Source organism: Xenopus laevis, chromosome 3S (assembly GCF_017654675.1).
Source record: "Xenopus laevis strain J_2021 chromosome 3S, Xenopus_laevis_v10.1, whole genome shotgun sequence".
Classification (NCBI taxonomy): domain Eukaryota; kingdom Metazoa; phylum Chordata; class Amphibia; order Anura; family Pipidae; genus Xenopus; species Xenopus laevis.
The window spans coordinates 124,712,230-124,736,389 of NC_054376.1; the positions used below are offsets into that span (position 1 = coordinate 124,712,230).

Sequence of the window (24,160 nt, forward strand, 5' to 3'; positions counted from 1 at the left end):
GGGATTTGTCTATAAAATTTAAAAATGTCTTAAAATAGAATAAAAATACATGTTCCTTTGAAATAAAATATTTTCAAATTCGTTTTTTGCCCCCAAATGTTTATTTTCCAGCTACAGATATCTGCCTATGCTTTCTTTTTCCTCTTCATAGCTGTAACACTTGTAAGAAGTATCTGAACAATGACGTGTCATTAAAACTAAATTGTTGCACGCGGCTGTCTGGAGCATTTCACCTTTCACTTTTGGCTGGATCTGAATGGCCACTGTTCCTTCACATATTAGTATCAAAAAAAATTGAACTTTTTATGTACAATAAAAATATTTGTTGGAAAAAATTGCATGAAGTTACAATATAAAATGAAACAAGTTTTATATTTCTTTTATGTCATTAAGCATTTTCAACATTTAATATACAGTTGCTTACTAATAATTTTTTAATGAAATACATTGATACACATTCATGCAAATAATTGAAGATCTATCTATCTATCTATCTATCTATCTATCTATCTATCTATCTCTATCATTTATGTATCTGCAGGTATGTAGATGACAAATAGAGAGATCGATAGTGAGAGGATTGTATGGTCTCCTGAGATATTGCATATTTCCTTATTAATCCCACATCATTCTCAGAACTCAAGGCAAATGGAACAAAATGGCGCATTAATATCATTCATATGACTAATAGTCAGTGTTTTCTTTTTTTGAGATTTATGTTCCGTATTCATGAACTTTCGTGATAACAACAGGAAGGCCTTTGACGTGCTCAACACCTCTTCCAGGTTAAAGGCCACAGTAGATTTAAAAGTACATGGAAAAAAAGTGTGGGCCTGAAGCCGCTGAAGTGACAGAGAAGGAAATCCTGCATTTCAGGGGATGAGGCCTGGTTACTTTAGGGACCATGTTAAATACAAGTTGCAGGAGTAATATTGCAGGAGGGGCATATTAGAGCAAGATAATTACCTGGGAATTTGTTGGAGAGAGGTAAAATCTAATGACATCAGTAAGGGAAGAGGCCTCTATGAAACATTTCTGCATTATTTTTTTTCAGTATAATAATATGATGTGGTATAAAACTCACCGGGTGTGTGGATGAAGAAGGCCAGATAGAGGTCCAGCTCTTTGATGGACACCCCAATGTGATGAGGCTGGACGCACAACCCTGGGTTAGAGCATTGGGGTGACTTGTAGAGACGTTCCCCATCGGTGCTCTCCAGCGGCATCCCCTTAAACAGGATGACCATCACCAGGTCCAACCTCCACACCTTGTCCGCCTGACGAAGGCAGTCAATCCTCCGGATCTTCCCTTTCTGGTCTGGGTTAGAGAGGACACAACATGGAGGCTTCTTCCCGGTGATAGTAAGGACAAAGTCCTCTCGGAACTCTGGCCGGATGTCCTTACGAAGCTTAGCCAATAGTCGGGACGCCCACTTCTGCTTGATTTCAGGCTTCTCTCCCAATAACTCATCCTTCACCGCCCTCTCTTCATCCTTTGACATCCGTTTCTCGTGCTTCTTGAAATACTTGCGTTTCCTCGCTTGAAGGTTGAACCATGTGTATGAAAATGCACGGACATGTGGGAGAAGAGCTTCGATGAAAGGGTGAAATTCATCCTGGAAACAAAAGCAATAACATTTAGAAGAAATAAGATGCACATTAATTATAAAAATCAGATTTGTTTGGGGTTTTTAAAATTTTTACTTCTGCTTATATCAGTCAGGCATTGTGCATAAATGTTCTATAAAAGGAAATATTTTATTCCTCTGTCGATGGACAGTCAGGGGAAGGTGAACATGTATGAGATGGATGTGTGGTGTGTTATGAGGATGGCACAATGGAACAGGGAAGAGGCCAAATGATTACCATCTCTTGGTGTCATAGCGAACTGCCGGAGGAACTAAAAAAACACCAAAATTCCAAGTTGAGCAGAATTATTGAGAGAAAGAGGAAGCGGTTGATGATCTGATAGAGGACCGAAAGACTTACAGGGGGATAACACAAGGAATTACGTATATGTAGAGGGGTGAAAAGGGTGAAGTTACATGAAGCAGCCAATCAATACTTCCCAAAACATTAGGAGGGGGCCAAAAAAAATATATATTTACATAAGTCAAATGCGGGGTATAAGAAATAAAACCCCCGAACACACACAAAGTTATCAAAAGATAAGTGGCCTTAAACCAAGAAATCACATGAACATCAACTCATGGACGCAAGACCGCAGCAGGAAAAAAGACAAATATCATCTTGGATACAAACTGCCTATCGAGAAAATAAGGGGTGACAAAAACTGCGTCGTATCCTTGGCAATGTTTTAAAAAAAATAAACAAGGAAGGAAAACAGGTAAATGAAAAGGAATAAAAGAGGAAGATGGGTTTTTTTCAGAAGGTTAGGAGCAGAAGGCAAAAGCTGTTTTTTTTTTCTGTCCGCTTAAACTCTCTCTCTCTCTCGTTCCCTCTCTCCCCTGCTTTCACTCTCCGTGCTGAATTTGTGGCCAGCATCGATGCCAGGGAAAAGAGAGAGAGAAAAAAAAAAGATAGAGAGAGAGAATGATTCGAACAGTCCCACCTTTTTGGCAAAGTGAAATGAAGAAGCCAGCCAATGGCAGAGAAAAAGGGTGGGGAGAGAGAAAGAGAGAGAGAGAAAGAGAGAAGGGAGGAGGGGAGTTTGGAGAGAAAGAGAGAGAGAGAAGCGTGAAAAAAAATATCGAAGACAGAAAAACATTTTGCCAAAACAGACAACTTAAAATAAAAAAATTAAAGCATATGCACAAAAAGTTGAATGCCTTCCTTTTACCAAATAATAGAAGACCCCCCTTTTTTCCCTTTCCTTTCTCTCTCTCTTTCATTCTCTCTATCCTTGTTTATTTTGGTTTCATTTTTATTTTTGATTTATTTTGCCACGCAGGTTTTGGCACAGGAATTAAAACAGTCGCTCATGGCTGAGGCGAGAAAAAGAGGGGGGAGGAAAGCAGATGCCTGTTTGTCATTTGTTTTCCTCTCTTTCACTTTCTCCATTTTTTTTTCTTGCGGCAAATATCTGAAAATAAAAAAAATCTGCAAAAATATCTTTTTTTTAATTCTTGTTTCAAAAATGTCACCAGCCTCCTTCACCCCCTCACCTATTAAAGTAAAATATAATTTTAATATTTTCCCCCCTTTATCGTAGCATTTTTTACTCTCCGCCACTGCTGTCTCGTTCCCTCGTTCGCTGCGGTTTTGCTGGCACTGCCCGAAATATTCCAGCCAAGTCACACATTTTAAAGGTGCTGCTTTTCTGAGTGATTCTCTCTCTTTGCTATTTTCCCGCTTTCTTAAATCCCCCATACACTCATTCTTCCTCGTATCCTTTTCTCCTGCTTTAACCCTTTAAAGTCTGATGTTTGGGAACGTGAGTGTCCTCAATATACCTTATTCCCTTCGCCTCAGCCCACGCCTTATTTACCCCTAAGTGCATCCTTTCTTTCCTTTCACTTCATTTTCCCTTTTTTTAATGTTGTTTTACAGCGTTTTCTACTATTTCTTCTGAGAATTAATTTTTACCATCCTTAAAACTTTTCTTCTGACAAAACAGTATGACTAATTCCCTTACCGCACGTTCTGCAGTTATCATTTTCCTTCAAATATTTCCAATATTTTTTTCCTCCTTTCATTTTCCCTTTGGCGGGCAGGATTAATTCTATGAGTTCGATTTATGTATTTTCAAACGCCACCAATTTGGTTTTTGCCAGGAATTCACAAACAACTTCTCAGTCCCTCAGAATTTGGGTTCTGCTTTTACTTTTCTTATTGCTGCTTCTTCTCTTTTTGTTACCTTCCTTTCTTTTATTTCATTCCTTTTCATTATATATATGTATGTATTTATTTTTCACTTCAATTGTACCCGTGCTTACACATAACGCAGCAAATGTTTATTTCTTTACCCTACACTCCTCCGTTTTCTCTCTTTATCTTTACCCACCCTCCTTTTAAAATGTTTTTTAACACTTTTAAAACGCTCGCTGTCTCCTGGGCATTGTGCCTTGAATTTGTCCAGTCTGATTCTTACTGATTTTTACCAGATTTTGTCATTTATCCTCCCCTGTGGCTTTCCTCCCTCTTTTTTCACAGTTTTCTTACATTGTTTTCATCAGTTTTCAAGTCACTGATTATTTTTTTGCTTTTTACAAAGCAGTATGAGTTGGAAATTTTCAATCTCCGCTCTGCTTTTGTTTACACAAATCGTCTCCGCAGTTTATGTCCAAAATTGTTTATTCTTAGTTCTTTTGCTCTTTTCTGTTTTATGTGATTTTTCTTTTTGTAATTTCTATTATTGCTTTTGCTCTTTCTCTCAAACATTGTGAATCTCCCTTTGCTTTTTATAGCCTGGATTCTTAATTATTATCTCTACCCCGGTTCATTGGTGCCCCATATATCTTTCCATTTGTACCTTCTTAACCAGCACATTCTGCTTTCTGCTCATTTGCATTTACCCTCTTAACTTCACTTTTCTTGTTCTCTCTTTTCTTTCTCATGTTTCTCTCCTCTCCATCTATCCTCATTTTAATCTTGCATAATATAAACTTTCTCTCCTGCTCGGAAGACAAACCTATACGTAATCATCTAACCAATTGCCTCAAAGTTTTGTGCAGAGAGGTACCTTGTAAAGTAGGAACATTTTATACACCCAGATATCACAACAATATTTTCTAGTACATAGGTTTTCTTTCAAATAGGCTACGAGGCACATGTAGACAACTTTTTAAAAACACAGTCAAAGGCTGGTCACAAGACCCTAATTTGTATTACAACCAGATTAAGTTGTAGGTTAAGGAGTAATATATATATATATATATATATATATATATATATCTTTGTGTGGGCAGCACTTCGCTTGTGAAGTTTGCTTAGGGTGAAGGGTAAATACATTAGAAATTGAAAGAATGACCAGCAATATATTGGTGAATTATTGAAAAGACTTTTCATGTGATTCTTAAATACACCTTTCTATAATTCACCAATATCTTGGAGTTGCTGGTCATTCTTCATATATATATATATATATATATATATATATATATATATATATATATATATATATATATATATATATATATATATATATATATATATTAGAAAGGAGGATCGGCACTCACTGTAGTTGTGGTGAAAAAAAGTTGCTTTTATTTATATATATATATATATATATATATATATGTGTATATATATAAATGTATATATATATATATACAATCACAAAAAGGGGATCACCACTACTTAAAAATTATACAGATTTTAAAATATAATAGCTGCAAACTGACGTTTCAGCTGACTCCTCAGGAGTCAGCTGAAACGTCAGTCTGCTGCTATTTTATTACATAAATTCTGTTTACCTGAGTAGTGCTGATCCCCCTAAGGATGGTACTATATACACAATTCTGAAAATTCCTCTTATTCACCGTGCTTTAAATAAAAATTTTCAGAGCTGCGTATATTCATTTATCTATAACAGATTGCCGTCATTGGAACTGAAAACAAAACATAGTTTAGTGATTGGGAATGGAAAGTGTTAGATCGATTCCCTCAAGCCAATCTTTCTGGTGAATGCAAAGCCTTTAGTTTGTAGTTAAGCATACAGACACACTGATTCACTGCTGTGATATACACATGATACACACACACATCACAAAGCCTCTATACAAACAGCACCCTCTCGCAGGTCCTTTTGAAAAAAAAAAGATAATTCTGTTACATCATAGAAAGCACATTTTGCTTCTGGTTATTGCCAGGAATAAGCTCCAGCAAAGGACAGAAACTTTGATTAAGTCCCAAAAAGAGACCTAAGTGTGTTTATTCATATCAATCTGAAGCCAAGCAGTTACAATTATATGTGTGTGTATATACATACAATAACATATATATATATATAAGTCTATAAGTTTAATTGCTTGCAATTTAAAGTGTGGTGCATGCTCAAAAATATAATTATAAAAATTATAATTTTAAAAAATTATAATTATAATGAAAATTCAAGCACTCCTGTTATAATGTAATTTATTTATTTGTCTACATGTGTGATTCTTTACATGTGTGATTCTTTACATGTGCAGAGAGTAAAGACCACATATAAATGTGATATTCCATAACATAAATACATATTATGGAAATGTTCATGTATATATCTTGAAAACAGTCTCAGATCAAGACCGAAACGTCGATCCTCCTGACGATGATTTTAATCTTTTGTTAAATAAGGAAGTGACTTTTTTAAAGAAAATGTGGATTTGATGTACATGAAGCATTGCTGCAGCACCCGGTTCTGATTGACTGAATGGGAGTGCAGAGACTGACTTGGTTTTCTATATATATATATTTGTATTGAATGTGCACTGTGCTTTTGACTTAAAAGTTAAGGTACTTATGAACTGTATTTTATCTATCTATCTATCAATATATAGAGAGAGAGATATTTTATATATATATATATATATATATATATATATATAAAATATCAAAACAGGGGGGTTGTGGGAGCACTCTAAAGGCTTTAAAGTATATATATAAGTATAATAAATGCTATTGCATATGTACCCAAAACAGGGGTTATTTTGTTACAAAGTTATGATCATAAAATTGATAAGCCACCATACCACGTCAAGGTAAATATATATATATATATATATATATATATATATATATATATATATATATATAAATACACACACACATAAATATAATATATAAGCAGATATATTCATATGTAACACATATTTATGTATATGTGTAATGTTTAAGAATACAGAAAAAAATAAAATAAGCTAGAACCTACATGCGATTTTGTATTTTATGTATGTTAATATATTGAAATTTTTGTATTAATTATACGTCAGCATACGTGTGTGTATATATATATACACACACATAAATAGATAATATTTCAAGTATGAGAAAAGCAAAGCCTGTGAGCTTCCGCAAGCCACACTGACCCAATATATACATGCTGCTACACATACAAGTAACCTCAGTAGATGCTCTAAACTGTCAGTCGGTGATAGCTGAGACCAAGCGAAGGACAAAAAGAGAAGTCAAGCTCTCGTACCATAATCCTGTTGTCTTTCCATGTCCCTCCCTGACAGCACCTCAACTTCAGTTTGCAAATTTGTTGCTCCCAAGACATTGGTGTCCAGGTGATCACCCTCCAGACAAGGGGCAATTCTAGCCAGAGACATATAAAATAATGGAGAACAAGGCAAATGAGTTCTTTGAGGGGTCTCTGCAAATTCGTGTTTAAGGCAGTTCAAGCAACTGGGAACGTTGGACACCAATGTCCTGACATTTAAGCTACACACTTCCCAATAGAGTCAAGAGGGACGTCAGGGAGTTTAAGCCCCTCAAGGTAGCTTTACTGAACACAATCCAGATTCTCTAATTCTCCAGGCCGGGAGTAATGATTTATCCATATCAGTTTCTCTCTTTATTTCCAAAGGATTGAGAGGGGGGTCAATAATCCTGCTCTTGATTCCCCAATTTTAGGCTGTCATTACATATTGCATAGTATGGTGGAAGGTCAAGTCTGGTGTCACTAAAAGACTAAACAGAAACTAAACTAAAAAAGTGGTCTCACATTAGACAACTGAAAGGAAGGCCATGTCAGTGCCACTCTTTCACTGCAGTCACAAAGGCTGGTCGTGCCAACACCATTGCCCAGTTGGCTGAAAACGATGGGATTACAGAGCATGAGGGTTCCTAGTTTAGCATTCCCATCATCTGCTATCCATCTGTTTGCCTTTTCACCGTTAACTTGAGAATTGTACCATGGTGCACATTGGCTAAATGCACATGTAATCTGGAACAAGCCGATCAGGAGATTAAACTTCCTACCTGAGTTTAGTAAAAGCCTTTTAATTTACCTTAGAACTGCTCTTAGACTGCTCTTAATTGCTTGAGGTGCTATGCTATGAACCATAGTAATAAATGCCCCAGTGACTCTTGATGATGAGCCCAGATTGGAGGTACATTGGAGAGCCAGATAATATCACCGTGATTTTAAATTTTATCAGTTGGATGCACATCAGTGCCTCCAGCGACACAGGTCTTTATCTGAAAGATACAAAGTACATCGACGACACATCCGATCGTGGCACCAAGCCTAAAGACGGGATCTTTGCCCAGGAACATTTTCTATAACGAAATCTCAATAAATACAGTTACGGGATCCTTTATCAAGAAAACCGTTATCCAGAAAGCACCGAATTATGGAAAGGCCGTCTCTCATAGACTCCTTCACAATCAAATAATCCAAGTTTTTAAAAATGATTTCCTTTTTCTCTTTAATTATAACACAGTAAATTGTACTTGATCCCAACTAAGATATAATTAATCCTTATTGGAAGCAAAACCAGCCAGTTGGGTTTATTTAATGTTTACATGATTTTATAGCATTCTGAATAACAGGTCCCATACCTGTATTACAATTAAACAATTCAATGGTTGCTTAGTTGTGAAAATTATTGCTATTGCAAAATCCATACTCTAGAAAAGATATTTATTTATGGATATATATTTACGTGTAAAAAGTGGGGTGTTACATATTAAAAACAACATTTTTGGTATGGCCATCCAAAAACACAGTTATCCCAGATGCTAATAAAAACACACTATGTAAGAATAATATGCTGTGTCTTAGAACACAACAACATGTCGACATTTTCTATGAATTAAATACATTTTTGTTGTCTTGTAACACCAGTTTTAGTGCCAAACCCTGTTTTATATACACCAAAAAAATTGGTTACACTGGGGAATTTGGTAAAATATAACAGCCAAAAAAGTCCAGTTCCTTTGTGTCGTTTTTTTTTTTTTTCCTATCCCAGTTTGTGTAGATATTGTGTATTATATCGACATGAGTAACTCAAATGCCACATAGACATCTGCCATCTTTACAAAGTAACCGCAGAAATGCAATCTATTCCACACACAGAGAGGCACTGGACCATAATGGGTACAACTGTGCATAGTAATCAATGAAGAATGTGGTTTTTGGATATCTACGGAATGTTCTCTGTATAAATCTGGAGCCGTTGTGTACCAAAATAGTAGCATAACCGGTAGATATGTCCTACAGGTTATCCAGAATGCCCAGGACCTGGGGTTTTCCATATAACTGATCTTTCCGTAATTTGGATCTTCATACCTTTAATAAATCTGGCCCTTAATGTTTAAATTATTTTCTAGTAGACTTAAAGATCCAATTTCGAAGTTATGTGATTCTTTTTCTAATGCTAATAAACTCAAATTCAGTTTATGAAAAAACCCAAATGTCTAATATTCGATCGAATACAAACGACCCGAAAAGTCGAATCAAATTCAAGATGAATGTTTCTCCTTTAGGTGGTAAATATTCGAATTAGGACAGTATCCAGGGTCGAGGTGTGACAAATCTCACATTCAAATTCAAATTCAAAATTTGTGAGTTTTGACCCAAAAGAAAATTCGAAAATTCGAATTTACCATTTGAACCTTATTAAATCTGCCCCTAAATAAACTCAATAGGCTGTTTTTGCTTCCAATAAGGATTAATTATATGTTAGTTTGGATCAAGTACAAGCTACTGTTTTATTGTTACAGAGAAGAAGGAAATCATTTTTAAAAATTTGCATCTATGGGAGATTGTCTTCCCATAATTCAGAACTTTCTGGATATCAGGTTTCTGGATAACTGATCCCTTAGGGTCATGGCACACGCTCAGATTCGGGGAGATTAGTCGCCCAGTGATAGATCTACTCTTCTTCGGGGCGATTAATCTCCCTAAACTGCCTCCCGCCGGCTAGAATATAAATCACCGGTGGGATGGCACTCAGAGTACTTTGTTTTCCGAAGTCACCTGAAGTTGCCTCAAAAGGAAACTTCGGGCGACTTCGGAAAATGAAGCGCTCCAAGTGCCATTCGGCTGGCAAGTATTACATTCTAGCCGGCGGGAGACAGTTCAGGGAGATTAGTCACACCAAACAAGAGGAGAATATTCACGCCGCGAATCTGTCTGTGTGCCCTGACCCTTACCTGTACTAATATATATAAATATATATCAGAACACTGATACACTCAGAACCAGTAGACCTTTTCCTCTCCTCTTTGGCCCATGCCAGTTTAATATCTATGACACATTGCCTGAATGTGACAAAGGGAGAAAGCAGCAATGTTTAGAGAACAAGGGATGCGAGACGAAGTTTAGAGAAACAAAGAAAGCAAGAACGAAAGGAGAAGGGAACAAGTGGAGCCTAAAAGAAGGGAAGAAAATATCTGAGGGAGCAGATGGGACTGAAAGATTGAGAAATAAAATAAGAGGAGAGCTCAAAAAAGGGAAAGTATAAAGCTCAAAAATAGGAGAACTAGCAAAAACAGGAGAAGGTTGCAAAAGATCAAATTGGGAAGAAGCATAGGAATTGAGTGAATGAAAAAAGGGAAGAATGGGAATAAAATGAAAAGGGAAAGAAAAGAGAATTAGGGGAGATGAGGACAGGCAAGTAGAAGAGACAGGGAGTAGAGACACAAACACAAAAATTAAGATGGAGCGTGTGCACAATGCAGATACCAGTGATGAGGAAAATGAAGAAGACAAAGGGGACTAGGCATTTTGGCGAGTAGCCCCTGATCTCAGGTGTCCTGATGGACCCCGCTGACTGTATTCGGCAGCCAGATACACGCTCACTGCTGAAACACAAAGAAATATTGACTTACACACCCATCGCCATTAAACTAATTTTGCCTTGAACCATAAGTGATAAAACTACGTCCGTTGTGCTTTGTCTCCTCTCTCTCTCCTTTGTCTTCATTTGGCTCAAAATGTCTAAGGAGTTATATGGCCTCCAATAACATTTTAGATATCCACCAATTGTAAGTCATTTTCATGAGAATTTCACTCGGAAAAGTAGTGGAGATTACAGTTCAAGCTCTAGTGCCACTTCTCACCCTTTTAGCCAACCATCATTAGGTCCATAATCTACAAAAGATAAGAGCCAAAGCTTGAGGAGATGCACAAATTTCCATTCACGCTCAGCTAAATACCCACCCATGCATTTCTTTAAGGATTTACGGTCTTCCTACTGGCCGAATGTTATTCCTATGCCCAAACTTGATGTATGTTTATGGTTGCAGCCTCAACAGAGACTCGGGGTACATAAATTCCCCCCACACACACACTAGTCAGGGCAGTGCCAGTCATCAGGGGAGGTAAGAAGCTTCATATCTGTGTGGAAATCTGTTTTGCAGCTGTCAATGTCCCTTTAATATGCTTCTAATTCAATAAACAAGTTCAATTACATTACCGAAAAAGCTACACCGGATTACTTCCTCATTGCCAGGCACCAAGAGATATCTGGGGTTACAGCTGCTGGATTTATAGGATTCCTCCTCTGGAATAAAGTCCCAACAATCTGCTTTTAAAGCCCCAGTAACACCATGAGGAGAAATATATATTTTATTTAATATATTTTTTAGTTTGTCTCTGTTCACCCAGCCTCTAAAGGTCTACAGGTCTGGGCCGGTGGGAGCCCATGATGGCCAGGGCCCACCGGGTTTTTTCCCGGTGTCCCGCCAGCCCAGTCCAACACTGCTACAGATAAACTATTTCATTGCAAGAAATGTCTTATTTTTTCAGGGAAAAAACAAGTTCTGTTGTACTTTACACAAATTATTTGCTACTTCCAATATAACTGTATGCCCTATGGCCCTATTTCGCTAAAATGGCTGCCCCCATAGCTACGCAGCAGCTTATGTCTATAACCTATTTCTCAGTTTCTGAAGCCAACACACAGCTTGTACCAGTGAAGGACAACATTATGTTATATGTAATTGCATAGAAACCCCTGTTAATTTTAATGGTCCTTTAAAGTGACGGTAATTTCAAGGGCAACAGTTTTTCTGAATTTTATCTTGAACGATTCACAAGGAAACCATTAATTCCATAAATATAAATTAAAAAAGGACGTACTAATTTAAGTTTGGAGAAATATCAATGTTGACCACAGGCTTCTACGTTTATTTTAGTCGATCGGACAAGTGTAATAATCAATAAATACTGAACTAGACTATCGAATTGATTGGCCTTAGCTGAAACCTCTCCCCTACAATTAGTCTGCTGAATGGAACCATGGGTAGTCTAAGGTCTCAGCCAATCAGGATCAGCATATAGAAACCATGTAAGGCTAAGGGCCCGGATTAAATTAAGCATCTCAAGAGGTCCACATGCCTCAGTCTGCTGAACTTACTTAAACTCCAGGCAATGCTTGACTGTGCGTGGAAATTAGGCATGGCCGCTAATGGCTAGGTGACAGTTTTGAGCAAATATTCATTTTGCCGTCCTTGATAAATGACCTCATATGTCTCTGAAGTGAAGGAAGAGATTAGATAAGAACATACATGTGTAAGTCTTTGGGAGAAAGGAGAATGTGCTAAAGGGTTAAATAGAATCGCCATCAGTCATCTCTTATCAGTGCAATGACTCATTCCAGCCTGTAATACGCAAACAATTGCTGTGAAGCACAATATGGATCAACCACAGAAGTACCGGCTACTTGTAGATTCCATTGATTCAACTAAGGGTGGTGTGTGTGAAACAAGGCAATGTGGTCTGTAGAGCTTACACTCCAATATAAAGAGAGGCACAGGTACAATACAGGGAGAGGGAGCCATTGGGAGAAGGGAATCCTGCCCTGCAGAGCTTACGCTCTAATAAACAGAGGGACACAGATAGAATACAAGGAGAGTGAAGGAGTGGGAGAAGGGGATACAGCCCTGCAGAGCTTACACTCTAATATACAGAGGGGCACACATACAATACAGGTAGAGAGAAACATTGGGAGAAGGGGATATTGCCTTACAGAGCTTACAGTCTAATATACAGAGGGACACAGATCTAATACAGAGAGAGGGAACCATTGTGAGAAGGGGATTCCTTCCCTACAGAGGGTGAGGAGGTATTATGGGGACAGTGTTGCTGGAGTTACACTTCATGTGAACTTTCTGCTGAAAGCCTTACACAATGTTTTTCTTTACCAACACTTCTCTGGAATGAGGGCAACAGTTTAAATGATTTAAATAGGATCACTGTTTCATATTAACGTTGTTTCTTTATAAATTATCTCATCACGTCTTCTCACCACAGCCCACCGCATTTAGTCAAATAAAAAGTGAAAAACGTTGTACGAGACATATTGAGAGCAAATGGGCCAATTAAAGAGGTTACATGGGGAAATATGGGGACTTGCACAATATGGAGCAAAAGTGATAAGTTATTTCCCATAGGAGGAGTTATAGGGAGGGCTTATATGGAGCAATAGGAGGAGTTATAGGGAGGGGTTATATGGAGCAATAGGAGGAGTTATAGGGAGGGTTATATGGAGCAATAGGAGGAGTTATAGGGAGGGTTATATGCAGCAATAGGAGGAGTTATAGGGAGGGGTTATATGGAGCAATAGGAGGAGTTATAGGGAGGGTTATATGGAGCAATAGGAGGAGTTATAGGGAGGGTTATATGGAGCAATAGGAGGAGTTATAGGGAGGGGTTATATGGAGCAATAGGAGGAGTTATAGGGAGGGGTTATATGGAGCAATAGGAGGAGTTATAGGGAGGGTTATATGGAGCAATAGGAGGAGTTATAGGGAGGGTTATATGCAGCAATAGGAGGAGTTATAGGGAGGGTTATATGGAGCAATAGGAGGAGTTATAGGGAGGGTTATATGGAGCAATAGGAGGAGTTATAGGGAGGGTTATATGGAGCAATAGGAGGAGATATAGGGAGGGTTATATGGAGCAATAGGAGGAGTTATAGGGAGGGTTATATGGAGCAATAGGAGTAAAAGGGAGCAATAGGAGGCGTTATAGGGAGGGGTTATATGGAGCAATAGGAGGAGTTATAGGGAGGGTTATAAGGAGCAATAGGAGGCCTTAGAGAAAGGGTTTTGTGAAGCAAAAGTGCCTTTGATAGTAAATAAATCTCATAGAATTAATACACGGCTATTAGGATGTAGTGGGGAAAATATATAATTCTATGTTATTGTAATGGTATTTCTTGCTAATGCCCTGACCCGGGACCCCCTGTTTCTCCTTCCAGTTGCTGTAGAACTTCAGCTCCCAGAATTTTCAAAGAACATTAAAGGGATACTGTCATGGGAAAAAACATTTTTTCTCAAAATGAATCAGTTAATAGTGCTGCTCCAGCAGAATTTTGCGCTGAAATCCAATTCTCAAAAGAGCAAACAGATTTTTTTATATTCAATTTTGAAATCTGACATGGGGCTAGACATATTGTCAATTTCCCAGCTGCCCCTGGTCATGTGACTTGTGCTCTGATAAACTTCAGTCACTCTTTACTGCTGTACTCCAAGTTGGAGTGATATCACCCCCTCCCTTTCCCCCCAGCAGCCAAACAAAAGAACAATGGGAAGGTAACCAGATAGCAGCTCCCTAACACAAGATAACAGCTGCCTGGTAGATCTAAGAACAACACTCAATAGTAAAAACCCATGTCTCACTGAGACACATTCAGTTACATTGAGAAGGAAAAACAGCAGCCTGCCAGAAAGCATTTCTCTCCTAAAGTGCAGGAACAAGTCACATGACTGGGGACAGCTGGGAAATTGACAATATGACTAGCCCCATGTCAGATTTCAAAATTGAATATAAAAAAATCTGTTTGCTCTTTTGAGAAATGGATTTCAGTGCAGAATTCTACTGGAGTAGCACTATTAACTGATGCGTTTTGAAAAAAAACACGTTTTCCGATGACAGGATCCCTGTTCCAGCTGATGGTTCTATTAGGTACATGACAATCATTTAAAGGGGTGGTTCACCTTTAAGTTAACTTTTAGTATGTTATAGAATGGCCAGTTCTAAGCAAATTTTTTAATTATTTGCCTTCTTCTTCTTCTGATTCTTTCCAGCTTTCAAATGGGGGTCACTGACCCCATCTAAAAAAAAATGCTCTGTAAGGCTAAACATGTATAGTTATTATTACTTTTTATTAATCATCTTTCTATTTCTCAGTCTCTAATTAATATGCTAGGGTAATTTGCACCCTAGCAATTTGCAACCTGAAACTGCCACCCGGAGAGTTGCTGAATAAAAAAAATAAAAATAACTCAAAAACCACAAATAATAAAAAATGAAAACCAATTGCATATTGTCTCAGAACACCACTCTCTACGTGATATTAACAGTTAATTTAAAGGTGAACAACCCATTTAACACCCCCCTGGATTAGCCCCCATCCCTATGAGTTTTTCAACCCAAGCCTTGTTCTGTGATGATTACCCCAGATATGGCCGATTCTCTAAGTCTGCTAATGTTCTCTCACGCTCCTGCTCTTTGTCACTATATCTTTCTCCTATAAACTCCCTCTGTCTCCCTGGCCTTCTAGTCTGTCTCTTTCTTTGGCTGGCTTGAAAATGTTTGGGGAGGGGGTTAGTTTCCAAGGTAACAGACGGTGTTACCCTGGCATGGTGTCACCCCTGGCACAAATGGCACATGGTGTGAGTCGGCTGCTGACGTGAGCAGAATCTCCTCCAGAGGGCACAGAAAGAGAGTGAGAAAGAGCAAGTAGGATTCTCTTCTCCCAATGGTTCCCTCTCCCTATATTGTGACCATACTTTATATCAGAGTGCAAGCTCTGCAGAGCAGGATTCCATTCCCCCAATGGTGCCCTCTCCCTGTATTGTATCCTTGCCCCTCTGTATATTAGAGTGTAAGCTCTGCAGGACAGGATTCTGTCCTCCCAATGGTTCCCTCTCGCTGTATTGTATATGTATTCCTCTGTATAATAGAGTGTAAGCTCTGGCAGGGCAGAATTCCATTCTCCAAAAGGTTTAAATCCCTCTATTGTATCTGCGTCCCTCTGTATATTAGAGTGTAAGCTCTGCAGGGCACAATCCCCTTCTCCCAAAGGTTCCCTATCCCTCTATAGTATCTGTGTCCCTCTGTATATTAGAATGTAAGCTTTGTAGTGAAGGAATTCCTTCTCCCGATGGGTCTCACTGCCTTTTATGTATGTGTCCCTCTCTATATTAGAGTGCAAGCTTTGCAGGGCAGGATTCCCTTCTCCAAATGGTTCCCTCTCCCTGTACTGTATGTGTGCCCCCCCCTGTATATTACCAAACCAAATGGTTTATATCCCTCTATTTTATCTGTGTCCTTTATATTAGAGTATAAGCTTTGCACGGCAGTATCCCCCTCTCCCAATGTTTCCCTGTATTTTATGTGTGCCCCTCTATATATTAGATGGTAAGCTCTGCATGGCAGGATTCCCTTCTCCAAATGGTTTATATCTCTCTATTGTATCTGTGTCCTTCTGTTTATTAGAGTGTAAGCTCTGCAGGGCAGTATCCCCTTCTCCCAATGTTTTCCTCTCCCTGTATTGTATGTGTGCCCCTCTGTATATTAGAGTGTAAGCTCTGCAGGGCTGGATTCCCTTCTCCCAATGTTTCCCTCTCCCTGTATTGTATGTGTGCCCCTCTGTGTATTAAAATGTAAGCTCTGCAGGTCAGGATTTCCTTCTCCCAATAGTTCTCTGTGCCTGTATAGTATAGTTTAGACTAAATACAAAACGTTTAACAGTCAATATCTTTTCCGCCTGGACCCCCCCCCCCTTGCAGCTACTGGGTTTGCTTTACTGTCACACCCCTGTCTGTGGCCAAATCTCAGAATGAATATGGATAATGCTGGAGAGGCTGAAGATTTGAGAAGAGCAGCTTTGGGCAGTTTCTGTTGTTATTTAGCCTACAAAGGGAGCGAAGGGAAAACAATAGTATCAGATTTGCTCCTAAATATCAGCGCACTGGGGCCTGGGTGTGTCCGGGATTAGTTTATGTAAATTCCAACATTCATGGTACAAGATAGATGGGAATAACCCCTGCGGCCAATATGTATCAGAAGCGCTCAATAAAACCTTTCCAGATGTTCGTTAATTCTCTCCTTTATGCACTTATATTCATGTTTTCTAAATGCAGGTCAGTACATGAGTAACATGGAGCAGCCCTACAAAATGGTGCCGTCTGCCATCTTGCAACTAGTCAGCATGGCACTGAATGCCATCGAAGGCAAATCCCTTCTAAATATAAGGGACATCTCATATAAACCACTTGCTAGTAGCCCCACCAACATACATGGTAAAACACACACACCAAGAACACCACATACATACTACTGTCTACCACGACCACCCACTTACCCATCATTGTGCACATATTATAGTGTCATTTCGACCTCCTTGGTGGCATCTACCCATTGCTCCATGTGAATGTGTGATCTGGAGTAAGTGAATCACACCTAGATATCAGTATGAGTAGATATGTGGTGGCCCAAAAAGCCCAATGGCCACATAGGCAGGTAGATATAATCTCAGACATTCATCAATCAATCGAAATCCAGTAATTTGTGTCTTTCCATGGGCTGGCCCTATCATTTTGGGCCCACACACTAAATAATGCTCAACCAAAATGCCTACAAACCAGCAGACTTATATAGACGCAACGATTCTTCTTCCAAATGACCGATTTTAGGGAAGCCCGACCAATCCTTCGAAATTATCGTGCGGTTAGTGGTATTCGAACGATCGTACATCTTACGATTTTTCGGCCGACATCTGTCGGGAAATTGATCGGCCAGGTCAAAAAATCTTTGTCGGTCCCAGTGCAATCTATCTATGTTTGCAGGGCCAAGCAGGCAGCTCCCCTTTGTTTATCTGGCAAATTGGTCTTTTTAGTTGATGGTAAATTCGTACGATAGTTCTGAGAAGATCGTGGTCTCACGATCAGGATCTGATCTTTTAAAAATCTCAACATCTATGGCCAGCTTAACTTAATTAGGTGTTCTGCTGCATGTTCTCAAGGCAAACTTCACTCCTATCATTAGTCTATCAACAGTTTATAAAAATGAAAGTCTCCAGCACCCAGCAATATCTTAATTCAGACTAAGCAATGTCACAACCTCTCCTGGGTAGGGCTTCCCCTATGGTAAGGCTTCTCCTGTGCCACCTTCTTATGTCTGACAAATTCAAGCTTTGAAGGCCACATCAGTATAAATGCCTCCATCTGGTCTGTCAACCATACAGCCCCTTGTTTCCATTAGTAACACGAGTCACCCTTAACGTTACCTTATGGAACAAGCCAGCATTGCTCAACTTCTTCCATGTACCGAGCCAATTATCTGCTATGACCATTTGACTGGTTGATAAGTTAGTGGAAAGTTAGGGCAGAAATAGGCAACCATCTTTTAATGGATGTTCTGGCATCAACAGATGTCATCCTACAAGTCCACTGTAGTTTCACAGTATGACTGATATTAAAACCAGCCATTAAACCATCACCACTACAGACAGGATTGGTAAATGACCAGTCCTTTCCTCCCTTCCCAACCCTTCCCCTTAAGCCCTCCATATCTGCTACCACTTCTTGTGTGTGACTGGTGCACAGTGTCCCCAGGTGTGTGAGTGGAGCACAGTGTCCCTTGGTGTGTGAGTGGAGCACAGTGTCCCCAGGTGTGTGAGTGGAGCACAGTGTCCCTTGGTGTGTGCGTGGAGCACAGTGTCCCTTGGTGTGTGCATGGAGCACAGTGTCCCTTGGTGTGTGAGTGGAGCACAGTGTCCCCAGGTGTGTGCGTGGAGCACAGTGTCCCTTGGTGTGTGAGTGGAGCACAGTGTCCCCAGGTGTGTGTGGAGCACAGTGTCCCCAGGTGTGTGCGTGGAGCACAGTGTCCCCAGGTGTGTGCGTGGAACACAGTGTCCCTTGGTGTGTGAGTGGAGCACAGTGTCCCTTGGTGTGTGCATGGAGCACAGTGTCCCTTGGTGTGTGAGTGGAGCACAGTGTCCCCAGGTGTGTGCGTGGAGCACAGTGTCCCTTGGTGTGTGAGTGGAGCACAGTGTCCCCAGGTGTGTGTGGAGCACAGTGTCCCCAGGTGTGTGCGTGGAGCACAGGGTCCCCAGGTGTGTGCATGGAACACAGTGTCCCCAGGTGTGTGCGTGGAGCACAGTGTCCCTTGGTGTGTGAGTGGAGCACAGTGTCCCCAGGTGTGTGTGGAGCACAGTGTCCCCAGGTGTGTGCGTGGAGCACAGTGTCCCCAGGTGTGTGCGTGGAGCACAGTGTCCCTTTGTGTGTGAGTGGAGCACAGTGTCCCCAGGTGTGTGTGGAGCACAGTGTCCCCAGGTGTGTGCGTGGAGCACAGTGTCCCCAGGTGTGTGCGTGGAACACAGTGTCCCCAGGTGTGTGCGTGGAACACAGTGTCCCCAGGTGTATGCGTGGAGCACAGTGTCCCTTGGTGTGTGAGTGGAGCACAGTGTCCCCAGGTGTGTGCGTGGAGCACAGTGTCCCCAGGTGTGTGCGTGGAGCACAGTGTCCCTTGGTGTGTGAGTGGAGCACAGTGTCCCTTGGTGTGTGAGTGGAGCACAGTGTCCCCAGGTGTGTGCGTGGAGCACAGTGTCCCTTGGTGTGTGAGTGGAGCACAGTGTCCCCAGGTGTGTGTGGAGCACAGTGTCCCCAGGTGTGTGCGTGGAGCACAGTGTCCCCAGGTGTGTGAGTGGAACACAGTGTCCAATGTAAAGAAAGAACAGGCTGGCACACAAAGCAAATTAAACCGGGGTCCTACCCCTGGTTTGTTTATTGGACTTTTGGGAGTGCCATCTCCCTTAGGCTTTGTGCACCTGCGGTAATCAATTGAAGGGCCACGTGACCTCTCTAAACTGTTGGAACACAGTGTCCCCAGGTGTGCGAGTGGAGCACAGTGACCCCCTAGGTGTGCAAGAATGCAACAGTATTCTCAGGTGTGCGGGTAGGGCACAGAGTCCCCAGAGAAGGGCACAGTTTTCCTGGGTGAGTGAGAAGGGCACAGTGTCCCAGGTGTGCCACACTCATGGTGATTATCATGGCACACAATGATAAGAGATCTGCATCAGTTTCTTTGGATTTGAAGAACATATGCCAGATGGTGCATTGCCCTAAAGCCACCACAACTGCCATCTAACCACAACTGACATTTAATACATAGATATCTCCTGAACATTCTGAAGCTATAATTATACTCCCCTGGTCTCCAGTATTCATATCTGCTGCATATTTCCGGTTGAAACATTGATTGATATATGTAAGTCTTGGAGGCCACATCAACGTAGATGTCTCCATCTGGTCTGCCAGCTTTGCAGCCAGTCGTTCCATTTGTACCATCTTTAATGTTACTTTATGAAATAAGACAGCACTGGCCAAAGTCTTCCAGTTAATGGGCCAACTATCTGTTATACCCACCTGTTTGGATCTAGAGCCAGTTCCTCAGAACAAAGTCAAGTTTCACCTCCATGAAGCATTAACTACATAGAGGAGATACTGGGGCAAGTTCAGCAAGGTGCTTGTAAAGGTTTTGGCCTAGGGCGGCAAGTTTTAAGAGGTCTGCACCAGAGACTGGGCAGGAGATTCAAAGAGCTGTCAAAAAAATCTCTTGCCCATCCAGTCCCTGAGAGGAATGTTGGTGTGTGGGGAGCAATGGGGTGTAGTGGCACAAGGTGGTTAAGAAGGCACCCTAGCTTCGGGACTAGGGTTGCCACCTGTCCAAATTTCCAAATTAGGAAATCCAAACAGAACATTTAAGTGAATGACATGGCGATCAGCCATTCGCTGATCGCCACATGATCAATCCCACCCCCTACGCCACCCTTTGCCAACTTCACTGCCCCGTCCCTGACATCACTGCCCCGCCCCCTGAAGTCCCCTGGCCTCCTCCCTGCCTGTTTTCCCAACACAATAAATATGGCAAACCAATTCAGAACGTACCACCCCACCACCCATAAATCTGGCCTTTCTTGTAACTTGGGGCTCCTTGTAAAGTGGGTGGACATATTTTAGTTCATCGTAATTTTTTTATTCTTTGTGTTTTTTTCTGTTATGCGTTTTTTAGGCTGTTTGTCGATTGCTTGGGGGCGGGGGGGGGTAATAACTGTAGCAGAGGGGCAACACTAAAATTAAAATGCATAAGCAGTAAAGAATAAAAGATTGAAATATTCCATCTGATTAAAAAATAATAGTAATAAAGACCAACTAAAAAGTTGTTCAGAAAAGGTCTATATAATATATTTAAAGATAAAGGAAAGGTGAACTTCCCCTTAAAAGAATGACACATATAGCAGCAGCCAGGGCCCCTTTACTAATATGGCCTGGAAGACTTCTGGCCGAGGCACAGAAAGAAACACCCAAACTTGATGAGCGAGTTTCTTATCTGTTAGGCAATTTCATAGAATAAATGCATTGCCTTAAAGATCACAAAATAAATAAACTAACATTTGAGCCTGAAAACTCTGTTAAAGGGGAAGTGAACTTTTGCATTCATTAGTAATATTGAAATTTAAAGGAGTAGTTCACCTTAAGGGTAAGGGCACACCTGGAGATTCGGGGAGATTTAGTCGCCCGGTGACTAATCGCCTCTTCTTTGGGGCGACTTATCTCCCCGAACTGTCTTCCGCCTGCTTCAATGAAAAAATGCACTCGATTTCCAAAGTCGCCCGAAGTTTACTAGTGAGAAAATACCTGTCTCAGGTAATCACCATCAACATGAGGAAGGACTGGGTTTCCAATAGTCAAAAAACTTTAATAGAAATTCACCAAAAGTCTGTCAAAACACTCCCTTGTAAACTACGGCTCCTCTAGGGTTGTCCCAGAGACACTAGCCCCTCCCCTCAGGAGCCTGGAAAGCCAATAAATAGGTGTTTATCCATGTACAAAACCAATCAATCACAGACAGTTCAATGCAGCTTTCTGCTGGTATCAGACAGAGTCTGCTCAAATAGCCCCACACATATAATGAAGGGTTGCTGGGAGTTGTCATTTCCCTGCTTTACCACAGATGCAGAATTTCACTGCGCAGGGAAACAAGAGATTATTTATCAACTCCATAAAGCTATTTCTGACAAGTTTATCCCCCTGCGCAAGAGGAAGGACATATATCAGGAACAGGCTGTGGGCTTCATCAAAATCCCAGCCCCGATAATGGATTGAAGCCGCGTAACCTTAACGCTCGCTCCCATATTTATTTGGAATCTAATATAGATCCGTTATTGGCCTGCGCTGAACCACAGAAAAAGACATGGCCAGTATTAGCCAAGCAGCCATTTTTCTGTCCAATTCCAAGTTACACACTTATGTTATGGGATAAATATGAGGCATTTTGTTGACGCGGTGAGATCTCTGTTCTCCATCAAACAGGGCCAAATTTTCAGCAGCACAGAGTATATCGTTTGCCGCAGAGATATTCATAAATTGAGTCCAAGACATGGTTCTGCCCATCTTGAGAAGAGCAAGTGAAAAGCAAACCAAGGTTGGAGGCAGTGATGTGTGTCAGGCAGAGGTTGCTGCTGTTTGTTCTATTCAACCTGCACTGGTATTACAGCCACTTCTATTACTATAACCCCATATTTATTAGTGGTTTGCTACATGACAAACCACACCGGACACCAACTGAAGAGCTCAGGGATTAATGATAATCCAGTGGGAAAACCCAACCCGGGACTATTAGCTCCAGCGTCTTGACAAGGAAAAGTCTTCATAGAGTTTAGTGGCAGAGTCTCTGCAAATTAAAAGGACATATAATTCCATTTTCACTAAAACCAGTAAGACTGCCACCACTGTGATGCCGTTGTCTGTAACAGAGTATTTTGAACCCTTAGGGCAGAGAGACACACGCTCAGATTCGGGGAGATTAGTCGCCCAGCGACAAATCTCCTCTTCTTCGGGGCGACTAATCTCCCTAAACTGTCTCCCTCTAGTGATTTAGATTCTAGCCGATGGGACGCAGTTCGGGGAGATCAGCCGCCCTGAAAAAGAGGAGGAGATTTGCCGCTGGGCAACTAATATCTGAGCGTGTGTCTCTGCCCTAAGGGTTCCCTTGCTGAGCTTTCTTATCTAACTTGTTCTGCTAGTCTGGCACGCAGATGATCCCCATATAGGCCCCTTCCACATTCTGGTGGCATAGTCTTGCGTGGCACACACACGGGAAATTTCTATTCATTGTAGTCAGATGTGAGGTGCAACTAAATGTTTCAGGTCACAGAAGTCACGGAGTGCACACACAGGTGTGGCATCATGAACGGGTTTTCAAACGGCAGAGCTGCACATTAACTGCAGGCATGTACTTCCCCTTTAATTTTCATAAGGCCAAAACAAGTTGGAAAATTATTGTTATCTCTGAAATTTTAAAAAAAAAAAGGGGGTGGGAAGTGGCATTACTGGGTTTGAGCTATTTAAGGATGTGCCTTAAACGCAAAGCCCATATAATTTAACACTAAGCACAAAACACGAAAGGCTCAGTTATATTATCTCTCTGCAGGTATGAGGATAGCACTGCCACACAGCAGCTTTTTATATTCATTCCTGGACTTTGCCATGGCGGCACTGATTGCCTGGGGTTTATAATCAGGTTGATAGCTTTATGGCTGTCAAATTAAAGATTAACCCCTTCTACCCCCAGGGAAATAATGTATACACACTGGCCCTGGGCAAACAACGATTCCCAAAGTCTCCTGAGTACGACTGTTAGAAGCTTCCTGATTATAAATAAATCCTCCAGACGGCCCCAGTATAGAAAATACAGCAAAGCTATAGGAATGTTAGGAATTTGTAGATTTCCCTATCATTTTATATCTGTCAGGACTTCAGTATAGAGCTAAGTGTTAGGGTTCTGTCATTATCTGGTATAGATACTCAGTCCCATTATACAGAGAGGGGAGATCATTATCAGGGTATAGATACTCAGTCCCATTATACAGAGAGGGGAGATCATTATCAGGGTATAGATACTCAGTCCCATTATACAGAGAGGGGAGATCATTATCAGGTATAGATACTCAGTCCCATTATACAGAGAGGAGAGATCATTATCAGGTATAGATACTCAGTCCCATTATACAGAGAGGGGAGATCATTATCAGGGTATAGATACTCAGTCCCATTATACAGAGAGGGGAGATCATTATCAGGTATATATACTCAGTCCCATTATACAGAGAGGGGAGATCATTATCAGGGTATAGATACTCAGTCCCATTATACAGAGAGGGGAGATCATTATCAGGTATAGATACTCAGTCCCATTATACAGAGAGGGGAGATCATTATCAGGTATAGATACTCAGTCCCATTATACAGAGAGGGG

The 24,160-nt window shown here is 40.8% G+C and overlaps 1 protein-coding gene across 5 annotated transcripts in view; it reads right to left on the reverse strand.

Moving 5' to 3' along the window:
* Window positions 1-24,160, reverse strand: part of nfix.L (nuclear factor I/X (CCAAT-binding transcription factor) L homeolog) — a 118,040-nt gene that overhangs the window by 63,756 nt on the left and 30,124 nt on the right. For 3 of the 5 annotated variants that reach the window (XM_018239506.2, XM_018239505.2, XM_041587577.1), the window contains exon 2: window positions 1,085-1,616. In XM_018239506.2, coding sequence (XP_018094995.1) covers window positions 1,085-1,616 — 532 coding nt within the window. 5 annotated transcript variants of the gene reach the window in all.